The sequence below is a fragment of the Balaenoptera ricei genome, chromosome 8 (genome assembly GCF_028023285.1).
Source record: "Balaenoptera ricei isolate mBalRic1 chromosome 8, mBalRic1.hap2, whole genome shotgun sequence".
Taxonomy (NCBI): domain Eukaryota; kingdom Metazoa; phylum Chordata; class Mammalia; order Artiodactyla; family Balaenopteridae; genus Balaenoptera; species Balaenoptera ricei.
Window position 1 is genome coordinate 73,369,831 of NC_082646.1, and position 22,056 is coordinate 73,391,886.

The window sequence follows — 22,056 nt, forward strand, 5'->3', positions numbered from 1 at the left end:
CGTATTGTCTCAAGGAGCTTTGTGAAAACTTAGGAAAATAGTTTAGAACCTGCTCAGCCTTCCTAAGTCTGTGTTTTAAAACTGAACCCAACTTCAAATGTTCAAGTTTTACTAGGTTTTTAAAAATATAATTTGTCATTTAAATGGTCTGAGTCTTACCTTTAAAAATTTCTCTGCAATCAACTGACTTGAAACCCAATATTTTGTTCCAATTGAGAATCATAGCTATATATATTTTTCTTTAATGTGCATTTTTAAAAATAACTGAAAAATTTCTGACAACATGTGTTTTGAATTTTCTGCAACTCAGATACTTTTAAATTGTTTAGTACATTGAATGGATCCTAAAGGCTATCTAGGTGGAACTGATCTACTTTGGAGTCTGAGAGTTCTTCAGGAATATTTTATGAATTTTCTGATGTGGGGTGATACACTTGATGCTAAATTTGTAACACATCCTTCTTCTGAATATTGGTTGTCTTTCCACTGGAAAAGTCCTGCTTCCATGACACTAGGACAGGCTCTAAGCTCAGGAAGGATAGGAATACAAAAGAATCTAAGGCAGATTTAAATAAATTTCAAATGGAGCTCCACCTACAGAAATGTTCTCAAAAATCCTACAAAAGAGAAGGGAATGGATTTTTTAAAGGCATGGTCCAAGGCACTCGCCTTGTAGGCTTTTGGTTAATTCTCCAACCAATGAAACTACTATTAATCAGGTTTGAAGACACTGAGGCTCAGAGAGGCTACAGAGCTAGTGAGCAGTAGAATCAGAACCTGAAGTCCAGCTCAGTCTGACTCCAAAGCACATGTTCTTTTCACTTTTCCACATTTCTCTAAAGGTCTCTCCTATCCTTTCTTTAAACTACCATGTTATTCTTCTTAAAATGTAACTCAGATTAAATGTGCCCCATTCACAAACACTTTTAATGGCTCACAATCATCTATAAGGATAAACCTAAACTAGCCACGGCAATGATCTGTTGCAGCCTGCCTTTCTGTCAATTATATGTCAGGCACTCGAAGAGGGCTGGTACATGGATTATTTTATTGAATCTTCACAACAACCCCTTGTGCTTAGAAACTATGAATATTCCCATCTCTTACATGGAGAAACTGGGGCAGTCTAACTTCAAATCCTTTGCTCTTGTCCACAACCTTATTCAAGTGGATGGGGAAGCTAGGAAGGAAGGGAGGATGGTTGGAAGAGATGAGGGGAAGGAGAGAGAGAGAGAAGGGAGGGAAACAGGGAAAGAGGGAGGAAGGGAGGAAATATTTATTAAATGCCTAATACGTATATAAGATATTTACTAGGAGGTTGAATATTGTGACTTAATTCTCAAATCCTAACGTTTTCACTGTTGAGGAAAGTGAGGTTCTGAGATATATTAATTTAGTAAGCCTGGATTGAACCTTGGTTACCTTTCCACTACACAAGTCAAATACTGTGCTTTGTATATAGTAAGTACCTAATTAAAATGAAATGGAATTGAAAAAAAGTGTTCATGAGATAAAGAAGAATGCAGTGTCAGTCACAATACTCAAACTAAGGCAAATGAAGCTAGTTAAAAATGAATGGATCTAATAGATAAATGACAAGGTCTGTTAAGAAACAGCCTGCAAAATTATTGTAGTTCTTAAACTGAATATTATAGGAACATTCTTGAGTATCTCTCAAGCTTTTATGAAGACCCATAGGAGAACACCCATGTTTCTTCTGAGAAACTGTTGTATCTATATAGTAGAAATACTGTGGATCTTGTAACACATTTTCTTTTTGCTTGGTTACCAAGAAGCTCACGGTCAAGTCTGTGGCCCATCTCTAGCAATTATGTAAATATGTATGACAAAAGCAACTATACTCCAATTTAAAAAAAATATGCATGACAAGACTTTTTGTTCACTTACCTTACCCCAGCTTTATCTTATTTACCTTATTTTCCTATCCTTAATTTTTCTTTCCTACTATCTCCTCTCTATTTAGTTTTTTTTTTTTTTTCATTTCAGGAGGAAGTCACTTAAGAATAGGCTACAGTCTATACCACTGACTCTTTTTCTATTTAGTTTTTATCTTGTTTTTATTACATGTATCACTGCAAACCACTCAAAATTGTTTTCACATAAAGGTAAGGTATAAATATAAGTAATAGAATTTTATTAACTTTTGGCTCCTTAATTCAAATAGAATAAAACCAATAATCATATCTGTTTACAATGTTTGATCAGTTAAGGCTGTTCTTAAAGTTAACGGGAATACACTTAAAACACACACTGTAGGTACATATATTCCATAATCTAGAATAACATGTATTCAAAGTATGCCTCTGGAAATCTCAAAGACCCTTTTAGAGGATCCACTAGACCAAAACTAGTCTCATAATAATACTAAGACATTATTTGCCTTTTTCATTCCTATTCTTTCATGAGTGTACAATGGAATTTCTCAGAAGTTACATGGCTGACATTACTGAATCTTGCCACTGCTCAGTACTGTGAATAGACTCTGCTCAATCAACTGAATTGAGGACATGTTAATCATCAGGTGATAAGGACAGAATGCCCTCAGTGAGCCATCTGCATGAGGTGCCTAATGGCCACTCTGCCAAGTAGCAGAAGAGGGAGGATTGGTTGGAATAAAGAACCATGTGGCTGACAGGGTCTTGGTGCTCCGGCCGGGTGTCAGGCCTGTGTCTCTGAGGTGGGAGACCCGAGTTCAGGACATTGGTCCACCAGAGACTTCCCAGCTCCACATAATATCAAATGGCAAAAGCTCTCCCAGAGGTCTCCATCTCAATGCTAAGACCCAGCTCCACTCAACAATCAGCAAGCTACAGTACTGGACACCCTATGCCAAACAACTACCAAGACAGGAACACAACCCCACCCATTAGCAGAGAGGCTGCCTAAAATCATAATAAGGTCACAGGCACCCCAAAACACACCACCAGACATGGTCCTTCCCACCAGAAAGACAAGATCCAGCCTCATCCACCAGAACACAGGCACCAGTTTTCTCCACCAGGAAGCCTACACAACCCATTGAACCAACCTTAGCTACTGGGGGCAGACACAAAAACAATGGGAACTACGAACCTGCAGCCTGCAAAAAGGAGACCCCAAACACAGTAAGTTAAGCAAAATGAGAAGACAGAGAAACACAGCAGATGAAGGAGCAAGGTAAAAACCCATCAGACCAAACAAATGAAGAGGAAATAGGAAATCTACTGGAAAAAGAATTCAGAGTAATGATAGTAAAGATGATCCAAAATCTTGTAAACAGAATGGACAAAATACAAGGAACGTTTAACAAGGACCTAGAAGAACTAAAGAGCAAGGAAACAATGATGAACAACACAATAAATGAAATTAAAAATTCTCTAGAAGGAATCAATAGCAGAATAACTGAGGCAGAAGAACGGATAAGTGACCTGCAAGATAAAATAGTGGAAATAACTACCGTAGAGCAGAATAAAGGAAAAACAATGAAAAGAATTGAGGAGAGTCTCAGAGACTTCTGGGACAACATTAAATGCACCAACATTCAAATTATAGGGGTCCTAGAAGAAAAAGAGAAAAAAAAAAAACAGACTGAGAAAATATTTGAAGAGATTATAGTTGAAAACTTCCCTAATATAGGAAAGGAAATAGTCAATCAAGTCCAGGAAGCACAGAGAGTCCCATACAGGATAAATCCAAGGAGAAACACACCAAGACACATATTAATCGAACTATCAAAAATTAAACACAAAGAAATATTAAAAGCAGCACGGGAAAAACAACAAACAACATATAAGGGAATCCCCATAAGGTTACCAGCTTATCTTTCAGCAGAAACTCTGCAAGCCAGAAGGGAGTGGCAAGACATATTTAAAGTGATGAAAGGGAAGAACATACAACCAAGATTACTCTACCCAGCAAGGATATCAGTCAGATTCAATGGAGAAATTAAAACCTTTACAGACAAGCAAAAACTCAGAGAATTCAGCATCACCAAACCAGCTTTACAACAAATGCTAAAGGAACTTCTCTAGGCAGGAAACACAAGAGAAGGGAAAGACCTAAAATAACAAACCCAAAACAGTTAAGAACATGGTAATAGGAACATACATATCGATAATTACCTTAAATGTAAATGGATTAAATGCTTCAACCAAAAGACATAGACTGGTTGAATGGCTACAAAAACAAGACCCGTATATATTCTGTCTACAAGAGACCCACTTCAGACCTAGGGACACATACAGACTGAAAGTGAGGGGATGGGAAAAGATATTCCATGCAAATGGAAATTAAAAGAAAGCTGGAGTAGCAATTCTCTTATCAGACAAAATAGACATTAAAATAAAGACTATTACAAGAGACAAAGAAGGACACTACATAATGATCAAGAGATCAATCCAAGAAGAAGATATAAGAATTGTAAATATTTATGCACCCAACATAGGAGCACCTAAATACATAAGCCAAATGCTAAAAGCCATAAAAGGGGAAATCGACAGTAACACAATAATAGTAGGGGAGTTTAACACCCCACTTTCACCAATGGACAGATCATCCAAAATGAAAATAAATAAGGAAACACAAGTTTTAACTGACACATTAAACAGGATGGACTTAATTGATATTGATAGGACATTCCATCCAAAAACAACAGAATACACTTTCTTCTCAAGTGCTCATGGAACATTCTCCAGGATAGATCATATCCTGGGTCACAAATCAAGCCTTGGTAAATTTCAGAAAATTGAAATCGTATGAAGTATCTTTTCCAACCACAATGTTATGAGACTAGATATCAATTACAGGAAAAAATCTGTAAAAAATACAAACACATGGGGGCTAAACAATACACTACTTAATAACCAAGAGATCACTGAAGAAATCAAAGAGGAAATCAAAAAATACCTAGAAACGAATGACAATGAAAACACGACAACCAAAACCTATGGGCTGCAGCAAAACCAGTTCTAAGGGGGAAGTTTATAGCAATACAATCCTACCTCAAGAAACAAGAAACATCTCAAATAAACAACCTAACCTTACACCTAAAGCAATTAGAGAAAGAAGAACAAAAAAACCCCAAAGCTAGCAGAAGGAAAGAAATCATAAAGATCAGGTCAGAAATAAATGAAAAAGAAATGAAGGAAACAATAGCAAAAATCAATAAAACTAAAAGCTGGTTCTTTGAGAAGATAAGCAAAATTGATAAACCATTAGCCAGACTCATCAAGAGAAAAAGGGAGAAGACTCAAAACAAGAATTAGAAATGAAAAAGGAGAAGTAACAACTGACACTGCAGAAATAAAAAGGATCATGAGAGATTACTACAAGCAACTATAAGCCAATAAAATGGACAACCTGGAAGAAATGGACAAATTCTTAGAAAAGCACAACATTCCGAGAGTGAAGCAGGAAGAAATAGAAAATATAAACAGACCCATCACAAGCACTGAAATTGAGACTGTGATTAAAAATCTTCCAACAAACAAAAGCCCAGGACCAGATGGCTTCACAGGCGAATTCTATCAAACATTTAGAGAAGAGCTAACATCTATCCTTCTCAAACTCTTCCAAAATATAGCAGAGGGAGGAACACTCCCAAACTCATTCTATGAGGCCACCATCACCCTGAGACCAAAACCAGACAAAGATGTCACAAAGAAACAAAACTACAGGCCAATATCACTGATGAACACAGACGCAAAAATCCTCAACAAAATACTAGCAAACAGAATCCAACAGCACATTAAAAGGATCATACACCATGATCAAAGTGGGGTTTATCCCAGGAATGCAAGGATTCTTCAATATACGCAAATCAATCAATGTGATACACCATATTAACAAACTGAAGGAGAAAAACCATATGATCATCTCAATAGACGCAGAAAAAGCTTTTGACAAAATTCAACACCTATTTATGATAAAAGCCCTCCAGAAAGTAGGCATAGAGGGAACTTACCTCAACATAATAAAGGCCATATATGACAAACCCACAGTCAGCATCGTTCTCAATGGTGAAAAACAGAAACCATTTCCTCTAAGATCAGGAACAAGACAAGGTTGTCCACTCTCACCACTATTATTCAACATAGTTTTGGAAGTTTTAGCCACAGAAATCAGAGAAGAAAAAGAAATAAAAGGAATCCAAATCGGAAAAGAAGAAGTAAAGCTGTCACTGTTTGCAGATGACATGATACTATACATAGAGAATCCTAAAGACTACCAGAAAACTACTAGAGCTAATCAATGAATTTGGTAAAGTAGCACGACACAAAACTAATGCTCAGAAATCTCTTGCACTCCTATACACTAATGATGAAAATCTGAAAAAGAAATTAAGGAAACACTCCCATTTACCATTGCAACAAGAAGAATAAAATACCTAGGAATAAACCTACCTAAGGAGACAAAAGACCTGTATGCAGAAAACTATAAGACACTGATGAAAGAAATTGAAGATGATACAAACAGATGGAGAGATATACCATGTTTCTGGATTGGAAGAATCAACATTGTGAAAATGACTATACTACCCAAAACCATCTACAGATTCTATGCAGTCCCTATCAAACTACCAATGGCATTTTTCACAGAACTAGAACAAAAAAATTCACAATTTGAATGGAAACACAAAAGACCCCGAATAGCCAAAGCAATCTTGAGAAAGAAAAACAGAGCTGGAGGGATCAGGCTCCCTGACTTCAGACTATACTACAAAGCTACAATAATCAAGGCAGTATGGTACTGGCACAAAATCAGAAATATAGATCAATGGAACAGGATAGAAAGCCTAGAGATAAACCCATGCACATATGGTAAGCTTACCTTTGATAAAGGAGGCAAGAGTACACAATGGAGAAAAGACAGCCTCTTCAATAAGTGGTGCTGAGAAAACTGGACAGCTACATGTAAAAGAATGAAATTAGAACACTCCCTAACACTATAGACAAAAATAAACTCAAAATGGATTAAAGACCTAAATGTAAGACCAGACACTATAAAACTCCTAGAGGAAAACATAGGCTGAATACTCTATGACATAAATCACAGCAAGATCCTTTTTGACCCACCTCCTAGAGTAATGGAAATAAAAACAAAAATAAACAAATGGGACCTAATGAAACTTAAAAGCTTTTGCACAGCAAAGGAAACCATAAACAAGACAAAAAGACAACCCTCAGAATGGGAGAAAGTATTTGCAAATGAAGCATCTGACAAAGGATTAATCTCCAAAATATACAAACACCTCACGCAGCTCAATATCAAAAAAACAAACAACCCAATCCAAAAATGGGCAGAAGACCTAAACAGACATTCCTCCAAAGAAGATATACACATTGCCAACAAACACATGAAAGGATGCTCAACATCACTAATCATTAGAGAAATGTAAATCAAAACTACAACAAGGTATCACCTCACACCAGTCAGAATGGCCATGATCAAAAAATCTACAAACAATAAATGCTGGAGAGGGTGTGGAGAAAAGGGAACCCTCTTGCATTGTTGGTGGGAATGTAAATTGATACAGACACTATGCAGAACAAAATGGAAGTTCCTTAAAAAACTAAAAATAGAACTACCATACGACCCAGCAATCCCAGTACTGGACATATACCCTGACAAAACCATAATTCAAAAAGAGTCATGTACCACAATATTCACTGCAGCTCTATTTACAATAGCCAGGACATGGATGCAACCTAAGTGTTCCTCGACAGATGAATGCAGAAAAAAGATGTGTCACATATATACAATGGAATATTACTCAGCCTTTAAAAGAAACGAAATTGAGTTATTTGTAGTGAGGTGGCTGGACCTAGAGACTGTCATACAGAGTGAAGTAAGTCAGAAAGAGAAAAACAAATACCGTATGCTAACACATATATATGGAATCTAAAAAAAAAAAAAAAAAAAAAGGTTCTGAAGAACCTAGGGGCAGGACAGGAATAAAGACGTAGACGTAGAGAATGGATTTGAGGGCACAGGGAGGGGGAAGGGTAAGCTGGGATGAAGTAAGAGAGTGGCATGGAATTATATACACCACCAAATGTAAAACAGATAGCTAGTGGAAAGCAGCCGCATAGCACAGGGAGATCAGCTCCGGGCTTTGTGACCACCTAGAGGGGTGGGATAGGGAGGTGGGAGGGAGACGCAAGAGGGAGGAGATATGGGGATATATGTATATGTATAGCTGATTCACTTTGTTATACATCAGAAACTAACATACCATTGTAAAGCAATTATACTGCAATAAAGATGTTAAAAAACAAAAAAAAACAGTATTATTGCCTTAACAAAATTACATAACATGTCAATTATGTTGATATCTGTGTCTAGAAGAAAATAAGGCCCATAACCTGATTTTGAAATGTGGAGAATTTTAAATTTAAAAACATGGAAATTAAATAGTTTCCACATACAGTTCATTTAAAAGGTTTCTAAAACTGGTGTAGGGATAACAACTCAGATTCAGGTTAAACCAGTAAACTTAGTTTACACCAACATTCCGAAGGAAGTCAAGGTGAAGAAAGTTCAAAACTACTTATAGAGATCAGAGAAGAAGTGAACCACTGCATTGACAGAGAGATATTGTCCGACAAAATATTATCCTGTCCTTAATATGGATACTAATTTCACAGAATATAACTTGCTCTAAAAATTCTGCTCTAGAAAAATCAACTTTTAACTTTGAGTAACACAATTTTCTTTCACTCTGGTATCCAAAAACCGTTGTTAATCCTAGTTTTGACTGCTTTATATCTGAGGAATTTTTAAAGTCAGTCCTTAAATTAGCCAATCGTTTAAGATCTCTATTCTTTGAATAATTTGGGTTTTGACACAGACATCTTTCCTTTCCTCACAAGGAAGGGGGTTTTCTACCAAAAGCATAAGAGTAATTGATGGCAAAAAATAGATGTTAAAACCCACTAGGTTTGTTTTTATGCTATTTAGTAACATTCCTTACAGGGAATTTTAGTAAAGTGATTTATACTTCATTATTGCTTTAAGCATATTAAAATACCTTTGTTCACTTTATAAACCCATACACAAAGAAACCGCTGCAGTCAGATTTGTTGTACTCAGATTGGGTGGTTAATATAATCAGGTTAATATGTTAAAAAGAACTTGACACAGAAATTATTAATGAGTAGAACAAGGTCACTACTTCTGAGCTGAGGTCAGTTACAAAGAATGCACAAATGAAATTCAGGTTGACTTTTTATTTACTTGACTATCTTCTTACATTGGATTCCTTTGGCAACATATCTTTAAACATTTAAAGCCCTGTTTACAAGAATGCTCTGAAAGAAGCTTCAAACCATTATGCCCCTAATTGAATTCCCCAGGAGTCCAGTAAACTCAGAGGAATAAAGAAAAGTCATAACATTTGCTAAATCATCTCAAAACATACTTCATTGCAAGGTTATATGTCCTGTTTTTTGAGGTTCAAAGATGAATAAGAAAATACAACTGAATGCTTCATTATTTAGACTAAAATCAAAAAGAATTTTACCTATTAGTAGCAAGCTAGTTAAATCAGTCCAGTTCTAACTCTTCTTCCAAGAGAAATCAGACAACAAACAATAATAGCATTTTATACTGTATGTGACCACTCTCCTAGAGTATAAAAGCTCTCAGGAGGAGCAAAGTATCTTTAACCAAAGACAATTATTCACAGTAAAGGTATGAGAGAGAGCTGACAAAAATTTGTAGTCCTGAGGGAAAGTAGCATTTTATCTGTGAATTCAGAACAAACTCAAGTGGAAGAAGAGAAAGTAAAAGTTTTTAGCAACCAATTCGTTTATTAACATGCCCCCTTCACAATTCTAATTTTACTTTAAAATAGCTTTTATGATCTTTTTATTCATAGTTCCTTCATATGCTTCTGTGTTTGTTGTGATTACTAAGCAAAAACATATGGATCTTAGCATTCCCAAAAGAATGTTAAATCCCTTTCTACTTACCTGGTTTGTATGTTATTCCAGGGGGAAAGAGGAATCCCTGTTGGGCAGCAGCAGCTGCTGCCAGGGTCCGCTGGTCATGTGGAAAAATTGGGATCATGAGCGGAGGCATGTGACCCTGAACCTGCTAAACAGAAGAGAGCCTATGATCAGACAGAAAGCAAATGTATGCCAAGGAGTATTTGTTTTTCACCCCTGGTGGTGTGCTGGTTACCCAAACAGCCACCCACTTCTAACCTCATTCCAAATCTGCTCCCTGAGAAAAATTCAGGCTAAATTCACCAAATCCCTTTCAGAGTCCACTGGTACACCAAGGACATAACCTCACTGTGAATTTGCCTCCTCCCTGCTTCCACTAAATTATAGTTAATGGTTATCTTTTATCTTGACTTTTTTTCCTTTTATTTTCTTTCTTTTTTTAAAACAAAGAACTAGAAGAAATAAGTTTTCTTCTGTCACCGTACAATGTTGAAAGGTTTTGCCCTTTCACCTGCTTTGCATTCTGTGCTTTATTTTGAAAAATAGTACTTAGTATCTTTGGTCAGAAAGTAATGTCTAATTGTTATATATTCCAAAAGCTGTAGCTCCCCAGTTTAGGTATCTTATTTCAAAGCCTCGCTGCATTATGTTAAACATATAGCTCTTCAGATTTAAGGCTACTACATCTTGGCTCCCAATTAAACTAATATTCTTTGCCATCCACACCTCGATGTAACATATAAATTGCTTGTCTGGCTAAGCAGTTTTATAGCTTTATGCACTACCATGTAGCTGAGTAATTATGGAGTTGTATTCAGAGAGCACTTCATAATAAATCCTACTATATCAAATTTCATTTGACCTCAATAAATGTATCAAAGAGCACAAAAATGCAAAACAGAAAATCTTCACTCTATATCAGTATTTGTATTCCATATAAAGAAAATAAGAACTATGACAGAATCACGTCTGTGAAAATCACATTTTAATTTCCTAGCTCCCTCCCTTACTCTATGCATGCTGCCCTGATTCCAATAGCATCACAGGAAGGTTCTGTGCTGGCTTTTAGGGCATGATTTAAAAAATTAAACTATAGGACTTTTGTTGTTTAAAGATCAAAACTAGGATGAACTAAGAGAAATGATCTTTAAGTTCAAACTGGGTCTTTGCCCTCCTTACTAGTATAAAAGAGCTGCATTATATCCTGTTTAAGATACAAACCTTTCCCAGTAATTCTACCAACCCCAAACTCTTCCCCCGTTTAAATTCCTAAATCTTCTCTTTAGGCAAAATTCCATATACTGGCTGATGACCCTGTTTAAATAGCACCAACTTGCCTTGTCCTGTCCCTGTTCCCTCCACAGCCAGGGACATAGTGCAAAAATGTTCCTGTGTAGGTCTAAGAGGTTTCATTTACCAACAGTTTCTCTCTAGGGAAAGCCCTAAGATGTGGGTTAATAAAGGGCAAGCAAAAAATAAACACTTTACAGTATTTTTCAGAATTCATTTCTCAGGAAAATCAACTTATAATAAAAAGGTCTTTGTGCAATTACTACCTTGCCAGTGGGGCGTGAAAGAAACTAGCTTTGGGCAGCTATTTCTTCCATTTTAGCTGAGGTAAGCCCAAGTTTTGTACATTATGGTACCAACTTAGCCTGCTTAAACTGGAGCTGATCCCCTAGTGCCCAGGTCTTGCCTTTAACCCTGAAGAAAAGCACTAGGTTTGCTGTTCAACTCCAGCTTGTTGTGACCTGATGCAAACCTGAGATGTCAAAGATGACAGCACTGTTCTATGTCAGAAAATTAAAAAAGGATATTTTTGTGGGTGACTATTGTGCAGTGCAAGGGTATATCAAAGGAAATTACTTCATTTACTTCTAGAAATATGGTCCTAGCATGTACCCAGAACACAGCACAGATGCTTCACATTCTAAAGAAAGGAAATAAGAAACTGAGGAGTCTAGGTATCAAATTTATTTATTCTTTCCTTCTTTCATTTAACAAACATTTATTAAGTTATTATTATGTGTGGATCTTGAAGAGTAGCTGGAAAAATGGGGGCTATTTTGCTTGGGAGAGAGAAGATATATGCTTATGTTCAAATATTTGAAAGAATTATGTATGGAAGAAGAACCAGATTAAGTCTGAGCAGTTACAAAGGGCAGATCTAGGCTCAAAAGAAAGAGATTTTAGGGAAGTTGAATGCAAAGAATTTTCTGAGCTATTCAATAATCACTGTGATTAAAGAGGTCGTGTGTGCCATTTTCCAAGAGGTGGTCAAGTAAAGGCTGTATACTCATCTGTTAGAGATACTTTAAAGGATATGCATAACTAAAACCCTGATTAGATAATGACCTATAGTGCCTTTTCAACTTTATAATTCTATGATTGTTTAAAACTCAACATTAGGAAGATAATGGCATATAGTCATTCCTTTACTCATTCATTCAACACATATTTTTATTCAGAATCTACTATGCCTACAAAGGCTTTGTTGTCAAACGTATCTGAGCTTAAATCTATACACTGCCATTTCTTTGGCTGTGTGATCTTGAGCAGTTACTTAGCCTTCCTGAGTCTATTTCCTCATGTAAAAACCAAAGCTAATGATACTACCTTACATGGTTGTTGTGAGGATTAAATAAACAAGAAAAGTAATGCTTGTGGCACAGTGACTGGCATATAATAGGCACTAAGTAAATGTTAGATCCTTGCTTTTCTCTTATATAGTTTGCAATTCAGTACTAGAAAATTATCAAATTACTGATAAAACCAGAAACAGTGGATCGTAACCCATAACTCTACTTCAAAAAAAGGAAACATGAGCAAAATAAATAATTCAGTTTGGCAGGCAGAGGCTTGTTTGTTCTTAGCAGACCCATGCCACACAGAGCATTATCCCATCCCAAATATCCAGAAAACCAAGAAAAAGAAGGTGGGATTAAAAAGCTCATTTGAAGATGTAATTTGGGATCTTTAGTGTTATTCATTAAACAGCATATTCAAATGAAAACATAATTTTATTTTTACATTGGTGCCCAAGCTCTTCAGATCTTAAGACAACATAAAGGGATCAATGGCAATTAGGCATCAGACCTTAATTATTGAAACTTAGTGTCTGAAGATATTTCCTTTGTAACTAGCTACGCACGTGAGATAACTAAGTAGGCCACCTAAGGTCGTTTTTTTTTTAATTTTTAATTTTATGTTGGAGTATAGCTGATGAACAATGTTGTGATAGTTTCAGGTGCACAGCAAAGCAAGTCAGCCATACGGATACATGTATCCATTCTCCCCCAGACTCCCCTCCCATCCAGGCCGCCACATAACATTGCACAGAGTTCCCTGTGCTATATAGTAGGTCCTAAGGTCATTTTCAATGCCAAAGAGCTGTAGGTGTTTCATATTAACAAAAGCTGTAAGAATTTAGGGAAGGTCTTTTCTGTCCATCACCCTCTACAAGGTAGGATATTTTAGAAAGTTTCAATGTTAACTATTAGGTAAGAGGCAGTTTCAATAAACTGAGGGACAAAGTAAATAAGGAGGGGGACAGAAGGCATTGTGAAAGCAATGATAATGATGGAATCACAGAGCTGAAATGGAGCTTAGAGTTTATCTAACCTAGTAGTTCTCAAAGTGTGGTACCTGACCAGCAGCATCGGCAGCATCTAACTTCAAAAAGCAAATTATCAGACTCCACCCCAGACCTATGAATCAGAAACTCTGGAGGTTGGGTCCAACAATCTAAAATTTAGACTAAAATTTAATCCAGAGAAGTGATTCTCAAACTTCTATGGACTTCAGAATCAACCAGAAGGCTTATTAAAATAAAAATTGTTCGACCCCACACTCAGAGTCCCTGAATCAGTAGATCTGAGGTGGGAACCTGATAGTGTACTGTTCTAACAAGTTCCCAGGTGAAGCTAGTTAGTGCTGTTGGTCCAGGGACCATTCTCTGAGAATCACTAATCCAATTCAAACCTCACAATTTACACATAGGGAACCAGGTGGCTTAGAGAAGGTAAGGCTCTCACTGTCATAGGCAGTGTGGAGGTCACACTGCCTATGACAGACCTGGATCTAGAATCCAGAACTGCTAATCACCCTGTCCAGTGCTTTTTCCATTATATCACATGGACTTCATTGATAGGAAAGAGAGAAATCATGTGTGTACACTCTTTGTATAGAGAAAATCTGGGGGGCTGCAACTGAAAATAATTTTATATTTCAGAGGTGTGTCTCTGGAGGTGACTGGGAGTATAGATATTATGTTGTTCAGTTTTAGTCTGTTCCTTCTCTCTTATTTTATACCCAGAATATTTGATCTCGAATCTATTGTCATTAATTCCAGTTAATTCATTAGCAATAATCATTTAGCTCCAAATGATAAAATTGCCCTTAACTCATTTTAAGTAAAATAATAATATGAAAACTCAAAATGCCCTTTATTAAATACAAGCCAAAATATCCAGTAGCCAGTTAGAATATAGGCTGAGAGATGATGAAAAGTTCCTCTTTTATCTCTAATTACAGAAATTATCATCATCATCATCATCATCACAGCAACTAATATTTTCTAGTATTTCCTATATGTCAAGCCCTGGGAAGTGATTTACATGCTCTATCTCATTTAATTCTCAAAACTTTGTGAGGTACCTACTGTTATTATCCTCATTTATTTAATGACAAAGACAAAACCATGAGAGGTTAGGTAACTTAGTCAATTAAAAAGTGGTAGAGCCAAGATTCAAGGCCAGGTATGTCAGGCTCAAAGTCTATACTTTTAAGTACCATATTACATTAATCATAAAGTCATCTTTTGCTAAACAGACCTAAATGAGATAAGGAATATAATTCTTTGTGATAACAATTATTTGATTGAAAGTTTTATAAATATAATTGTAAATTTACATGTGGCTGTAACAAATAATACGGAAAGATCCCATGTTCACTTAACTCAGTTTCCCCCAATGGTAACACCTTGAAAAATTATAGAACAATATTACAACCAGGGCACTGACATTGATACAATCCAAAAATCTTATTCAGATTTCAACAGTGGGATACCATTTAAAAGAAATTATGTCTTAAAAACTAGCAAGGGTAATGAAGGTCTATGAATACTTACGACTGCTATCTTTCATACAAAGCTCACCAGTATGACCCAGTGCAAATAATGTGAGTGGAAATCATGAATTAAATCAACAATTTCTCCTTTCATAGCTTTCCATTTATTTTACTTACTAGATTATTGGTTGAAGGTGGGACAAAAATGGAAAGCAAGGGCAAGGTGTTGGGGAGAGGTAAGGAAAGAGGGCTTGGTGGCCACACAAGAATCACATAAATATCCAAAATATTTTTCTTCTATGGAAGTTGTGAATTAAGTTTACTGCACTGCATGTCAGTGCCTAAGGCAGATAAAGAATTTTGAAATACAGAAAAGCCCCACCCTGCTCTGAAGAATGTAAGCCTGCCTTTCCTCTTCCTTCCCATCATCCTATTTTCCCATTTGGTGACGTGCCAGGAAAGGCAATCACATTGTAAACAGCAACCTTCAAAAATATTTTACTAAAGAATATGAAATAATAGAATTCCCCTCACTCCATCAAAGAGTGACCAGTCTCCACATGTCTTTTCCAGGAAGTTATCAAAATTTCAAATAGCAACTTTTTTTCTTGAAAGTGTAGTTTTCCCTTAGCCCAAATTCAGAGATTCTTTAATTATCCCATAGGTAAAAGTAAAACTGATTTTGTTAATATAAAGAGTAAAACAACCTGACCAAAAATAATCTCTGAGCATGAAACTGCATTATTTTTATTGCTTTGGAAGTCAGCACTAACTGACAGGGTATGTAAGTTGAATGACTAATGAGAAACCAGGAACCCCATCATAGGTGAAGCCTAGTCAGTGCATCAGGAAAGAAACAAACTGTATCCCCCAAAGCACAACTGTCCATTAATTCTAAACTTCCACAATCCCGGACCAAAGCATTTCCCTTCTGCAGAGGGTAGGGAACACATTCTTGATCAAATAGGCTACATGCCCAGAAATTTTAATTGCTACGGTGTTCCTCACATCTTTCAGACAATCAAGACAGCAGCAGATGCATGTGAAACACTTAGGTTCTGACTCTTCCTATTCATAAAACAGCATTGTTGCATCAACACTTATGCCCTTTGTTTTCTCTGTGCTAAGTTGTTGATGATGCCATTTTTTGCCATCTGCCCCAGAGCTTCATTAAAGATACATGAATGGGCTAACTGGCCTGATATCTTGTGAGGAACAGGTGCTATTGTTTGTCCCTGAAGACTTGCACTAAAGATATGACTCAGAATACTTGAGAAAGAGCATCTGCAGCAGTCAGTCAGAGAGCAACTTGGCAGAGACCTGGCTACGTGCTAATATGCAGAGTGACACTCGGGGGCTCATTTTCTTTCATGAGGATTATTTAACTTTTCTCAGTGATAGGAAATAAGTATTTATTGAAAACCATGAACATATTAATGTCTATTACTAAGTTAAAGACAGTGAGCAAGTGAAGATCTTTTTAATGCCTTATTTCTAGAAAATCATTCCTCATGTGATTTAATTGGATAAAGCTTCTTTAATCTGTTGGAAGGAATGTTTCCAACATTTGTAAATCATGACAGAGGGAGGGAAAGACAGAGACAGAAAATACAGAGAGAGAGAAAGAGCCATCAGAGAGGGAGAGGCAGGGCATACAAACAGAAAGGGGCGGGGCTAGGGGTGGGGGTGGAATTTCCTTAAAGGCCCTATTCTTTATTGCAAAGAATAGCTGAGTCATTTGCATAAAGTGTTACCATTATAAAAGCTGCAGTGTCTAGAGTGAAAGAAATAAAGTCCCCAGAACCTTACATGAAAAGCCTTCAAGGTCATGGAGGTATCTTCTTACTGCCAAAAAATGCATGCCAGATCTCAGTTAATTCTGGAGAGTTAGGAGGGAAAAGGTCTCATTTGATAGGATAAATTAGTGTTTTAACACAAACCTTTTAGTTTCAAAACTTTTTTTTTTTGTCAAAAATGTTAAGACTCCGCTTTGCCCTGACTTAAAAAGCAAAATAATGCAAAGGTCAACATTTTGAACTTCTCTTGGTTGACCATAGTTTGACGTATACTAAGGAACTTTGTATACAGCCTACCTGACTATTCTCTAATTGTTTCAATTCATTAATCATCTCTCACCAAGTAAACTGAGTGTCCTGAATGGCCTGTGACATTTATATTTCTATACACCCCATTGTTCTTATCACAGGGCTAAGAATATAGTAGGCATTTTGTGTCAACTAATCAACGTGAGAACCATCAAGGATTTAAGAACTGGTTTTCTGAGCACTAATTTCCATAGGGTAGTATTATTGTTAATACAACTGCAAAAAGTATAGAGCTGTAGTTGTTCTCATTAAAGAAGAGAATTCAAGAATGACTTTTAAATAAATCTTGATATCACTTTGTTTGCTTTTCATTTGTCTTATTTAGCAAATCTCTGGCTGCTATATGCTATAGCTAATGGAGGATTGCAAATCCTTGCTTGTAGAGAATCCAGCTAGCTCTAGCAGGAGAATAATCACACTGAAATTTTATCAGGAGCAATTCTGGGACACAAATTTTCTGAGTATTTAAGAACACAGAGTCCAATCTTCCCAGATATTTTCCACCAACATCCAATGGATAATCATTGTACAAATAATGTAAGAAAAAGATCCTGTAGCTAGTGGGAAGCAGCCGCACAGCACAGGGAGATCAGTTCTGTGCTTTGTGTCCACCTAGAGGGGTGGGATAGGGAGGGTGGGAGGGCGATGCAAGAGGGAGGGGATATGGGGATATATGTATACGTATAGCTGATTCACTTTGTGATACAGCAGAAACTAACACACCATTATAAAGCAATTATACTCCAATAAAGATGTTTAAAAAAAAAGATGCTGTTTTGTTTGTTTTTATTTGTTTGTTTGTTGAAGGCAAGATGTTTTCTCTCTCTCATACTCCAAGGATAATACACAAAACACTTTGTTATCATTGTTAACGTTCATCTTTAATATAATTCAATTTCTTCCTAGAAGTTTGTATATTGCTGCCACCACTCTTTTCAAAATCTTCACTAAAGGGCCAGGAAAAACCCTGAAAAGGTAGAACAAACTCAAGATATTGCAGTTTAAAGGCATCCTTTTTAAAAACTCAGGCTTTAGTCTTTCAAAGTCATATGTTTTAGTTTGAACATTAATGAAGGACTAACTTTACGTCTGTAATATGTATTTTTCTGTATGTATATTATACTTAAATGAAAAGTTAATTTTAAGAAAAATGGAAAATAGCTTCAGTAGTTTACTTGTCTTTACTAATTTGCACTATTAAATATATCTAATAAAATATCTAAAATATTCATAGGAAAAATGGAGACGATACATATTGTCACCAGCTTCACTATGTCCCCACCCTCACTACCAAGAGTAAGACATGGAAGCAAAGCAACTCTTTTTTTAGGTTGGTCTTTCAGATAGCTATTTCAAATCCACTTCACAGTCTAGTACTTTCCAGCTCCCTTCCTTGGTTACGCAGGAGAGAAATGATCACTGAGAGTAGGAGTACAATGGCTCCATTTATCAGGTCAATAGCACATTTTAAAAATCTCCTTTAGGTATATATTCAGAGAGAAATGTTAATGGCCCTGAAAGGGCCAATCCTGTCCTTTGTGTTAACACCTTTTTATATTCTCAGCATACTGTATACACTCTGTTCTATTTGTATTTTCTAAAATGGATAAATATCTCATTAATCCACCAGGATCATCAGTAGTCAAACGTCACTACTTTATCTCTCATTCATTTGTACATGTTCTGTTTAAATATTTAATTTTCAAAGAAAAGAACATGGATTGAGTACTAATGTAATCATGATTCCTAGCATCTCTTAATTATTTGTCTCCTTCCTCCCTGAAATAAAGAGTTCCACACATACAAAATGACCTCTTAGGCCTCTAAGAGGCATGTTACTCTGTAAGGGAAGTCAGTAGTGCCTGTCTTCATTCAACTACTCAACAGCCTTTCACTGAGCACCTAGCACAATCTGCCCGGTGCTATGCTGAGCGCTAGGAATAAAAAGATGCCTTAGAGAAGTCCATAGCTTTATTTTGTCAGGTAGCAGTGTTAAGTTTGTTTTCACTTACATAGTAGTAGAAATCATCCAGTTTGTCAGCTTACTTTGGAATAGGGTCAACAGAGAAAGGAAAGATTTGCTTAAAAAGGAAAATAAATTACAACAAAAATTCCATTACGTATCTTTCCATAGTCTTCCTATAGTCTAAAACCAAGAAAAATTTTGAGAGTATTTATGAGGACAAAAGTCAGATTACTTCATAAAATGGATGACAAATGTTAATTAAATGTGTTTAAATTATCTTACTATGCTTTAAGGAACTCTCACCAGGAGGGAAGTAGTATGTCCTGGCCATAAAGAGATTAATAAAACATGTTATGCAAAAGTAAAATTTATGATTCATTTGGAATTAGATATGTACCACCTTTTCAATCCATACAAATGCATAATCTTGTCAATTAAATATTATTGTTAAGGTCTAGTAGTATGTTAAAATCACTTTAAAGTGCAACTAAGGAAAATTCATGTGTGTTTATTACTCCTTAAGGATCTATTAGTGGGTATTTTATTCAGATTCGTGCTGTAAAATCTGCATAAACTCAGCATATTGTTATCCCCATGTGTGCATTTGTTTGGTTAAAGCAGAACAGCAAATCTCAATTTTTGCAACTTCTGAAAAAGTCAAGAGAACTAAAACAGTCTTAATTTTAATCAGATACAAACAGTTATCACTACAGAAGTGAAGAGTTGACTATTATGCAAATAGTCTCAGTTAGTGGTCACCAGGCTACCACAGAAGACTGAGCTAGTCAATTATTTTAGATATTTCCAAAGACTAGTGAAGATGAATGTTTCTTATTCCACCCTGTCTTATTTCCACAGAAGTATGAAACATATTAGAGACTAATGATTGTTGTTCTCAGATGGAAACCCCATTAAATACACAATGATCAAAGTGTTTTGCCAAGATGGAAATTAATTTTTTTTAAATTCTGTATAAATGCCACATAAATATAGCAACATTTGTGAAGAATGTGGCATTCCTTTGTTTCTAACAACCAAATTCAGATATAAAGCTTTCACAAACTTTTGACCTGTAACGAAGGCAATCTGGCTTTTACCCCTGAAGTATTTTACACAGCCTTGTTCTGTTAGTAATGACCAGAGTTCAATTACTAAATTCCTCCTCCAGAAATGCAGGTTTACCTCTTAAACTACAGGTTTTGTTAAAATTATGCACAAGCAACTTAAAGGCAGGGACTTTGTATCTTAGTAAAAATCCCTCTCTTGCACAGAGTAGGGACTCAACAAATATTTGTAACATAAATGCATTACAGAACTTTCATTGTCTGTTATTTTAAAACTAAGCTACAATAATTTTGATAATTTTTAGATCTTCTGAATCAATTTGAAGTCCTTTTATCATTTGAAATCCTCAAATCGAGGCAATAGAAATATACCTCTGCTTCAAACATACTTCATTACAGTGATCTTTTCTTTTGGCACGCCACAGTCTGACTTTGAAGTCCACTAGTTGGTAAGAAAATATAAAAATTGATTTTGTTCATTTATTTGAAGATATTTTTAATGACTGAGCTCTCCTAGTATATCTGTTAAAATTCTTCTATAGTATAATTTAGAGTTGCCTCTAAGCTTCTTTAATAATTTCAGCATCATCAGTTATAATCCTTAACTGACGGAAATAAGCTGTTCTCATCAGAAGAGCCAGAAATACAGTTTTCCAAAATAATTTTTAAAATGTTTGTTTTATCACAGTGGGCTGGTTATGCAATATAGAATGAATGACAGAAAAACATTTAAGCATCACCTATAGTGGAGAGCAGAAACAGTTTCTTTCTTAAGCTAGAAGGGCTAAGAAACATAAACTCTGAACAGAACATAAATAAGATGTCTAAACTATTGACAGCTGGGTCCCAGCCATGGCAAGATAACCCTCCCTGGAAATATCAATGAGAGACCTTGCCCGTATATGTTAAGGGGGGCAGGATGCAGAGAGGTAAAGTAAGGTGATCTTTATAGGAAATAAACACTGAGTAAAGGCATAAATAGTGACTATAGCCACAAATCAAATAGCCTTCAGGTGTTTACTCTTTATTATACTCTAGCCTTTTTAGAGCAAAAAGTTAATAACATGGAACTTTAATTCATTTTGGAATGTAATCTACAACTCTTGCCCCGCCCTCAGCATGCACACTTACACACATACACACACTCATACATACTTCTACATTTGCTACGCCAACTAAATGCACAAGTATGTCAACACTGAAGCTGGTATAAGGATAAGCTAACATGTTGATTCAAAAAGAGCAATTTTATTTTTATATTTTAATTTAGTACTATGTTCATATTAAATAACTTAGATACAATAAAGCAATGTTCCTATTAAAGAAGGTAAGGTCCAAACTCCCTAGCCTGGGCTGGCAGTGAAATCACTCTATAACATATTCTTAACAAACCTCTCAAACCTCTTTCCTACTACCCTTTACCCTCTTTCTCCTCTTGCTTTCAATAGCTTCTAAGTTTCTGTGCATGACACTTTTCTCACTTACCATGTAGAATGATCTTTCCTTTCCCCTTTGCCGTCCCAAACCTGACCTACCCTTCAAAGTGCAGCTCAAAACTCCTCTATGAAACTTCCCCAAGTACAAATTTCTTTCCCTCTGTCAAAATTTATACTGCATACACTGTGTTGAATTATTTAATGGTTTTCAGTTCAATATTTGACACCATTCTAGGCACTGGGGACACAGAAGTAGAGGAAATTTCCTACCATTATCTCCTGGGGAAGACAGACAACATACAAATGAATGTAATATGTATTTATGTGTGTGTATACATACACCCATGAGCAAATATATATTAAATATAATAAATGCCAGTTGATAATAGATGCTATGAAGAAAAATAAAGTAAGATAATGAGATAGAGTATGAGGGGTAGAGGGTGGGAAGCAGGAGGTAGTCAGTAGGGA

At 36.0% G+C, this 22,056-nt stretch overlaps 1 protein-coding gene across 1 annotated transcript in view; it reads right to left on the minus strand.

Annotated features, from left to right (window-relative positions):
• Window positions 1-22,056, minus strand: part of SOX6 (SRY-box transcription factor 6) — a 340,990-nt gene that overhangs the window by 66,595 nt on the left and 252,339 nt on the right. Inside the window, exon 7 of the mRNA XM_059929925.1 lies at window positions 9,972-10,092. Within this exon, the coding sequence (XP_059785908.1) occupies window positions 9,972-10,092 (121 nt within the window). The remainder of the gene's footprint in view (window positions 1-9,971; window positions 10,093-22,056) is intronic.